Raw genomic sequence first — 9910 nt, 5'->3', positions numbered from 1 at the left:
CAGAAGAAAATGTTTCTTCAGCGGTTTCATTTGTGTGCATCACATCCTGGTCATCAATGTGCATCTGGTCTTGTTGATCTTCAAGAATTTCATTTTTCTTTGACAAAGAAGTGCTGAAAAAATGTAATTTTGTCAGGGTGTACAAAGTTGTACACTAGTGTACATATTTGTACACACACACAGAAGAAATCACAAAGGTGTATATCTTGGTACATATATACAGAAAATTAAAAGAAATGCGAGTTGAGATCATTTTCTTTATACCTCGACTTGTTAGCAGTTTCAGACAACTTCTCGGCTTGTTCCATCCTTCTCATCTTCTTCTTCATTTATCTTTGATGGAGGAGTGCTGAAAAATACAATTTTATTTGAGATATTTTAACTTCCTACAAAGGTGTGGACAAGAATACGAAGTATGTATGATTTTTAACACTGGTGTACAAGTATGTACACATACAGAAAATGAAAAGAAATGTAAGTTGATATCATCATACATCGGCTTGTTAGCAGTTTCAGACTGAACTCCTTTGTATATTCACTTCCATCCTCCCCATCCTTTTCTTCATTTTCCTCACTGGTCTTTCATGAAGGAGTGCTAAAAGATGCAAGTTTTGAGAAAAGGTACAAGTTTTAGCACACTGGTGTAAAACTATGTACACACATAAAGAGTATAAAAACAAATGCCTGCCACATTCAATAAAAGTGATGTTATACCTTGGCTTTTCAGGAATTTCAGGCGGAACTTTATTCTTGTCAGATTCACTTCCATCCTCCTCATCACCACCTTTTCCACCCTCCCCCTCCTCCTCATCATCATCATCCACATCACCACCTTTTCCACCCTCCTCCTCTCCATCGTCATCATCATCATCCACATCACCACCTTTACCATCCTCCTCCTCGTCATCATCCTCCCCATCCCCCTCCTCCTCCTCATTCTTGTCAGTTTCACTTCCATACTCCTTACGTTTTAATTCTTTTGTAAATGAAATGATTTCTTGCAAAGTATCAACACATAAATTAAATATGACCTTATCATTTGGAAAACTCTTTAGATCAGACGCATGAATTTTTAGGATTTTTTATTTAATGAAAGTAACAAGCCTTTCATGTTTAACCTGCAAGTAAAAACCTCTTCATATAATTCATCTATTTGCATTAGTTCTATGCGCAGCTTTTCCTTCACTGCATCTGTGCTACTTTTGGTACTCATTCAAAACCCGTTGCTCTGCATTACTGCAAGCCTTTACCCATTATGGTTGCATCTAGAAACATTCCAAAGTATCAATATAGATCACAAGTGTACATCTTTTTAATCATGTGTTGTGCTACAGGTGTATATTGTTGTACACATGACAAAGTTCAAAATATATCACCATTTGTACACTTTATCAAGGTGTATATTAATGTACACATGTCGCAAGAAACCACTATCATAAAATTTTTATCGGTTACCCTTTTCATTGCTTCATTTAGATCTCTCCCGATTGTATTGCTGATGTCGCTGATGATCCACCTTAGAAGCCTTGGGAAACCTTGCTCACTGCTTGGCGTCATGCTTTTTTTGTATTCAGCGAACCAATACTGCATTAAAAAACAGGTAAAGAGTTAGAAATGTGATAGTACCCAAAAAAGACAATGAACCCAAGCATTTAAAATGGTACAGCTTAACACATGTGTAAAAAATTGTACACATGTAAACTTACTAACAGGTATATCAAACAACTGTTAACTTTAAGTGGTGACTGGATATGTTTTCTAATGCTATCAATCATATATTTATGTATATGAACCGAAAAGTTAGTTTTATCATTTTATCCAATGTTTCAAAGTAGTGAGAAAAATTGCTCTTGGTAAGCATGCTACCGTTCGCTTGGATAAAAAAAACAGTGATGCACAAGTACATCCCAAACAACACTACCAAGTCCTCTGCATTTCTTTCGATCTCCCTTTGCAACTTTGGTTTTTCCTTCATTATACGCAAGATTTCCTTCTCCGCATCTAATTTCCTCAACTTAGTTGGATCCTTCAGAGCTATTCGGGTTATCAGTGGACCATATGTCCTCTCAGCTTGAGATTTGGTAGCTTTCCCTTCTTCAGGTTCTGATGCTACCATATCTAATCCAAAAATTAAAAACAAATCTTCAGGCATACTCTTTACTTCCACTAGATTTTTCTTCTTAACTGTATTGAAAACAAAAGCATTCTCCCTTGAATTATCATGGCGGAACTGTCTCACAATCTTCAAGATTAAGTCTGGATTCTTGTGCCATACATCTCTCTTTTCTGCCTTTTTCTCCTCTTTCTTTTCATCTTTCTTGTGAACAAAGATGTCTACAACAGGCCAAAAAGGGCTTTCCTTTTGCTTATCTAATTGAAACTCAATGAACCATGCTTTATTAGTATTCACCTTTCTTAGTTTTTCATCCTCCTCAAAGTTCTTGTTCACAAGCTCAGTGATGGTGTGGAAACCTGATTTATAAGGTTTGTTTTTATCTATGCAAATAGACAAATGAGAATAAGAAAAGAGAAGCATAACACCTAATACTCATACAAATCTGTTGGTGATGATTTCTTTGAAGATTTAGATTTCTTTTTAGGTGGTAATGATTTTGAAGTTAGTGGTACTAAAATTGATGTTGAATATCCTTTACTGTTTGAAGATTTTGATCTCGTCTTAGGTGTTGTTGATTTTCGAATTTCTTTTACTGCAATTGATGGAGTTTCTTCTTCAGTTGATGTTGAATCTTCCGCTATTTGTTGTGCTTTTCTCTTTGAAGATACTCTTTTTCCATTCACCATGATGTTACTGGTACTGCAATAATCTAGGTGTTTGATTATGAAGATTTTAGGGTTTTTATTTTGTGTTTTCTTTCTCGGTTAAGTTAGAGTTTTGAGTTTTTGATATTTTTCTTCTTTTTTTCAGTCTGCTAAATGTTTTAATTGATTTGTCCATTATACAACTTTTGATTTCATTTTTTTTAACCTACATGAATTCAGTTTCATTCGCCACACGTGTGATTTATGAAACGCATGCGAAGGATAGCAATATCTTTACACCTTTTGAAATTAAATCTGGACTAATATGTACCTAGTAAATTAAGGCTGGACTAATCTGTACTTTGGGGGGAGTTTTGGACTAAACCGTTTTTTCCCATTCAGTTTTTTTATCACCAGCAGCGGCAATTGGGAATGCTCCACCACTCTATGTGAAATACTTTCTCGATGATATCAGCAATTCAACACCACCACCAGTACCATAACAATCAAACGAGGTATTGGGGAACACACTATATATGCTTATATCCATAGTTGGTTACGTAATCTCAACTCTACATTTCAATCATTGAAACATTCTTCTATAATGTTATAACAGTCGTTATTCACAACTATCGTCATCAAAGTTATTTTCAAGATTGAAACGTCATCATGACTTTCGTCACGGGTTAAGATGAAAAGTGGTTAAAGCGAAAGCTTACCAACACATATTTCGAGAAAAAGATAGACGAGTAAACTCGGCTCGAAATAGCAAATGTGTATGTATGAAAACTATCATACTTATACGACTTTGTCTCAAGAGTAGGAGATAGAGTAGATATACTTTTGAGTGATCGATAAGTTCAAGTATCCACATACCTTTTAATCGGATGAAGTTCCACTAGTTCCTTGAGTAGTTCTTCGTCTTCGTAAGATGATCGCCATGGAGTCTGGAGCTCAACTACACTAAACTGTCATAAACCGAGACTTAGCTATAAGTAGTCTAGAAATCAAGACATATATTTTTGACAACTAAACTTGACAAACATGCTTGATATAGCAACGCATGAGAGTTCGACCGAGCAATGCTCTAAATATCTCCCCCTTTGTCAATTTTAGTGGCGAAACTATCAATACATATGGATTACAAAATAAATAAAACTTTGTACCTTCTCGTCCACATGCTTGATCTCCTTGGTGCTTCAACATTACTCGAAAACTTCGTCTTTTCCAAGTACTCCCATGATTCCATAGATGTTCAATTCAGCATCATGGTTGTTGAAAATCCGTAGCCATAACAATGAGAAAACAAAAGCTCTCGATCATTGTTATACAGTGTCATAGTATTATTACACAGTATCAAAGTTCTTATATCACAACTTCGACAACAATACTATGGTGATATGTATCACTCCCCTTTAGTCAATACTTTCATCTCAATATGAAAACCACCCCCCCCCCCCTTACATAATGATTCGTAAAACACATAAACCATATGTATTTGTAGTGTGAACTACATATTAATTCTCCCCCTTTTTTGTCAATAAAATTGGCAAAGGTACGAAAACGGGATCCTAATGAAATTTCCACGGAGATGCTTCAAGACCAAAGAAAAGTACATATCAACTTGTTTAGATGCAATCATAAAGCCGAAGCTAAATGCATTCATCAAGGAGTTTATAAAGATACAAGATAACCCCTAAAATATTCCACAGCCGCACTCCCCACAAAGATATGGAAATTAAGCGCAAGTTCAAAAGAACTCTCCCCCATTTGATGTCATTCCCGAAAGAACAACAAGAGCGACCTTACTTTTACAAGAAAATAAGGATTTATTTGAACACCAAAAACCATAAGGAAATGATTTTGTATCCAAAATTCTCAATCAAACTAATCACAAGAGAAACCATGATTAATTTAATCGGAATACACGACAAAATTAATCACAAACAAATCTATGATTTGTTTAGTTGGATATGCTCACATAAGAAGACTTATGGAGCCGCACAATATATACATAAAATATGGATCAGGGAAGATCAATACTACGGAATATACAAAGATTCATTTTATCTTCATCGCTATTTGCACAATGACATACAATAGACATAATCTTTGTAAACAAAAGATTTTAACCTATTTTTTATCAAAGAATTGACATAATAGGCTTAACTTTTGTTTGTCAAAGTTCATCGATCTTGTATCAATACAAGCATTATCGATATATGAAAGAGATAACTTTTGACATCGTATGGGACAAAAATAGTTCACGGACGCAAACACACATATCCCATAACATATTGCAATATATAAAACCATAAAGATTAATACTGCAAACATCATCTTCCAAATCACTTTAGAATTTAAATAAATAAATCTAAAAACATTGCAAGATGGAAAAACGTTGGACATAGCTATGTGTACTCACAATAATGGCTATTCCAAACCCTAGTTATCCTTCTTAAACAATAACAAGAATAAAAATTCTCTTAAGAATTTTCCTAAAAAACTAAAAACAAAAAAAATGTCTTCCAGAAAACTGATCATAAGCTGCATCAAAGTTCAGGTTCGACAGCTTCACGGGTTTCGAGACCTTTGAGCTTGTGATTCGTATCATCAACTGCATCTTCAGAGAAGATATCCTTATTGAGAAGTCCTTTAACAAGTGACTTTATGAGACCAAGGTCAGTAGTAACCTTTTTCAACTCAGTTCTAATCACATCAAGATCCTTCATAGTATCAACAAGTTGCAGCTTTGCTTTCTCAAAATATTTAAGAAAATCATGAACCACTTCAGCAGAAACCATATCCTCAGTCTCAACATATTGATGTGAGTATGCATAGTAGCATGAGGCATTGGGTGCACCATTTTCTACCAAAGTTCTTTTCTTCCTCCCTTTTGATTCGAAACTGAAACCTTTCTCAAGAAATCCCTTTCCAAAATCACCATAGTGAGATGAAGAAGAAGACATTCTTGACAACCCAAAACCTAGAGTATGCGTACGTGACTTACATAACTCAATAGGTCGAATACTTAAAGATTTCTTAGGGAAGAAGTTTTTGAGGGATTCCTTAATTGATTCGTGTCAGACACATGGTGAAAAAGCGGGGGTCTAACAACACCACTCAATATTTCTCTTAGAAATCTGTATGGACTAACTCCGAAATACTTTTCTAGAGAATCAACTAGACAGTCAGACTCAATCTAGATAAAAGTACCTCAAGGAGTTAATATCTCTCTCTTTATTTCATTTCTACTCAAGCTAAAATCAATAGCGAGTCTTTATCAAATACAAGGAATAACTTGGACGGTACCAAAGACCAATGTCCAAGGATCAATCAATATCAATCAACAACCAAAGGTTGGATTTCCAGTTGATGATCACGAACACACAACCTGTATTATTTCTATTATATAAAATATAATGCGGAAAAGAAATAACACAGACACCAGAAGTTTTGTTAACGAGGAAACCACAAATGCAGAAAAACCCCGGGACCTAGTCCAGATTGAATACACATTGTATTAAGCCGCTACAAACACTAGCCTACTGTAAACTAACTTCGGACTGATCTATAGTTGAACACCTACCAATCTCCCACTGATACAAGGTACAGTTGTACTCCTACGCCTCTGATCCCAGCAGGACACTGCGTACTTGATTCCCTTAGCTGATCTCACCCACAACTAAGAGTTGCTGCAACCCAAAATCACAGACTTGATAATAAACGAATCTGTCTTACACAGAAAAGTTTATCGAAAGGATAAATTTGTCTCCCACAGATAAACCCTAGGTTTTGTTCCGTCTTTAGATATAAAATCAAGGTAACATGAACCAATTGATAATCCAGACTTATATTCCCGAAGAACAGCCTAGATTAATCAATCACCTCTCTACAATCCTTCCTGACTACACAAGCGGATTGTCGAGGAATCACAAACAGTGAGATGAAGATGTTTGTGACTTCTTTATCTTGCCTATCGGAGAACTCTCACGATCACACAACTACGATAAAAGTAGTATCGGTCTGGCTTCACAATCCCAGTGAAGTCTTTAAGTCGTTAATTCGAGTTTAGAGAAGAATTTCAAGAGTTAATGGAGATCGACTCTAGCGAGCGCACTAGTAGCACACAGACGTGTGGGGATTAAGTTTTTCTCTAGCTAGAAGTCTCCTATAGATAGCCTTTCAAATCAGGGTTTTTCCTTAAGTACAAAACAAACTCTATCCACCGATAGATGAAAACCTGATTTAGATTCAAGCCAATATCTCTCAACCGTTAGATCAAAAGACATAGCTTGTCACACACACTTGGGTACACGTTTACTGGGTTTGAGAAAACCATGCCCAAACGAGTACACGTATGTTGGTCCAACATGATAACCCAAAAGGTCAACCATATGAGAATCTCATATTAATCATGTTCTTCTTCACCATAAGTAGTTCAATTGACTCAAATGAACTAGTTAAGAGTTGTTCAATTGCTATGAGATCTTATGTAACTACACAAGACACAATTGAAGCAAAGATGATTCGATTAGAATCGGCTCATGAACATTATAGCCACGGTTTGCATAAAGCATTCCTTAATAATTAATGTTTCATGTTCAAAGCACATCTTTAGATCGTAACCTCTTAAGTTCACAAACAAGTTCGCGGACTTAAGTTAATCAGTTGAGTTTTCCAAACACATCAGACATTCTCGGGTCGAGAACTTCCGCCAGTTCGCGGACTGAGTTCGAGGACTTAGCACACAAACGAGTTTTGGAAATCCCAGCAGAAATTCTCGGTCGAGAACTTCCATAAGTTCGCGGACTGAGTCTGCGGACTGGGTTTCCGGACTTGGCAAGCCAATTCCACAATCCTACCGATTTCTCTTGATCAACAAAGTTCGAAAACTTTGGTTCAAGGAATACATGGTTATATAATATAAACTCTCACTTCAATCATTGAAACATTCTCAAAGGGAGATATTCAGTCGTGAAAAACAACAGACCTTTCTCGTCAGAGCAATTTCCAAAGTGATTGAAACTTTCATGACTTTCGTCACTAGGTGAAGATAAACCTGATCAAGGAGAAACGCTTTACCAACACATGATTTTGAGTAAAAGATAAGCAATGAATACTCAGCTCGAAATATCAAGTGTATATGATCTAGTCTATATAGGATACGACTTTTGTCTCATAAGAAGTAGGAGAAGAATAGATAGACTTTCGATTGATAGATAAGTTCAAGTCTTCACATACCTTTTTGTTGATGAAGTTCCACGGTTCCTTGGTGTAGATATTCGTCGTTGTCGTTGAATCACCATGAAGTCCTTGAGCTCAACTACACTTTTCTTATCCTAGTCCGATACTTAGCTAATAGGCTAGAAATCAAGAATTTATAGTTTTGATCACTAACATTGACAAACATGCTTGATATAGCAACGCATGCGAGGTTGACCGAGCTATGCTCTAACAATCTCCCCCTTTGTCAATTTTAGTGACAAAACTATTAATACATATGGAATACAAAAAAGATAAACTTTAGTGGCTCCTATTCCATAGTAAAATCTTCAACGTTCCTTGAAATCTTCGTCCTTCCAAGTACTCCAATGATCCCAAAGGTTGTAAGACGCACAATGGAGCCTTCACGGTGAAACATAGCAAGATGGATCAATGAAGATCAATACTGTGGTTAACATGCAAGGATCTAGTCTATTTTTTGCATCATTATATGCATAACAACATAATAGACTTTATCCTTGTCACACAAAAGATTTAATCCTATTTTCCATCAATTACATGATTGTATAGGTATAACTTTTGTATATATCAAAAGTTCATTCGTCCTTTCATCAATACGAATACCAATTCATGGACGACTTTACTTTTGACCGCAATATGGGACCTTCAAGTTCACGAACGCAAACAATACATATCCCACAAAAATATTGCAATATAACAAACCAAGAAAATACTGCAATAATCATCATCCTCCAAATATTTTTAGAATTTTAACCAATTAACCTAAAAAAATAAACATAAGAAGATGAAACAAAAATATCTATGTGTAGTCACAATCATCGCTATTCAAAGCACTAGTTATTCTTCCATCTAATCCAAAAGGAAGACATCCTAGGCGACAATGCCTTTGAGAAATTCAGCATCATTCCCAAACTCCTTGTTGTCAACAACCATTGGAACATACGGTTCACGAAGATAGGAGTTTATATCAACGAACTGTCTTGGCTGAATATGTCGTACCAGTGCTCTCTGAATTTCTAAGGACTTTGACACAGAAGACTTTATTTCACGAATCTCCTTTCTTACTTCCTTCAACTCATCAAGAACATCAGAAAACTTATGAGAGTTAGAAGACACTGTCTTTTGCTTTGTATTCCTCCTTTTACTTTTTCGGGACGGAGTTACGGAAGATTTTTCTTTTTCCTTGATTGATGGCTTAACAATCATGTTGACATCACTTATCTCCATAGACATGCTTTGAGAACAGTTATAACCAACTGATTTTTGTGGATGGAATTCACAATCTCATCAGGTCTAGAGATAAAAAGGATATCAAGAAGGAAAAAGGAATGTAGGGCTCGAAACCTATAAACAGGTTCGTGGTCGTCCAACTCTAAACCCTATAAAGAGTAGAATTGTCAATAATAACCCTTTCTTTTGTTTTATAGACAAAAACAACAACCCTAAAGAAAAAATTTTCTACAAGCCTGCACGTTTGCGATCTTGTCTCTTTCGAACAGGCACATGAGACAAGATTTGCACAACAACACAATTAATTTGTGCTGTAGTGAACAACAATTTGTCCACCACTTTCCTCAAGAGAGGAATATTCAGGCTTCTGTCTATCAAAACGGTTTGACCATGCTTTCTTTTCAGATGGTTTAATTCTATCCATGGAAACCAACTTCTTTGATGAAGATAAGATCCTACATACCTTGGCAGTCTTCTGAGCAAGTTACAACTTTCTTGCTAATCGATCTGCTCTTCGTTGAAGTTTGTTAGCGTGCCTCATTTGATGCTTGTACTTGTAACATCTTGATAGTTCGTGACCCTTCATCGAAAAAAACGAGCACGTCAATCTTGGATAATATTCAGGTATCTGTGGTGGGACAACAGCTAAACACATAGTAGATCCTGAAACATC

At 35.9% G+C, this 9910-nt stretch overlaps 1 protein-coding gene across 1 annotated transcript; it reads right to left on the bottom strand.

Annotated features, from left to right (window-relative positions):
* Window positions 1-282: 282 nt before the first annotated feature.
* Window positions 283-2802, bottom strand: LOC113359392 (glutamic acid-rich protein-like). The gene is made up of 5 exons (XM_026603034.1): window positions 2655-2802; window positions 1922-2496; window positions 1456-1584; window positions 715-1031; window positions 283-349 (listed from the first exon to the last, which is right to left on the bottom strand). The coding sequence occupies exons 1-5, from the start codon at window positions 2800-2802 to the stop codon at window positions 283-285; spliced, it is 1236 nt and encodes a 411-aa protein (XP_026458819.1).
* Window positions 2803-9910: the final 7108 nt, after the last annotated feature.

Source organism: Papaver somniferum, chromosome 3, assembly GCF_003573695.1.
Source record: "Papaver somniferum cultivar HN1 chromosome 3, ASM357369v1, whole genome shotgun sequence".
NCBI classification, from domain to species: Eukaryota; Viridiplantae; Streptophyta; class Magnoliopsida; order Ranunculales; family Papaveraceae; genus Papaver; species Papaver somniferum.
The sequence above is the reverse complement of the archived record's forward strand: the minus strand, read 5'-3'. Positions and strand labels throughout refer to the sequence as shown.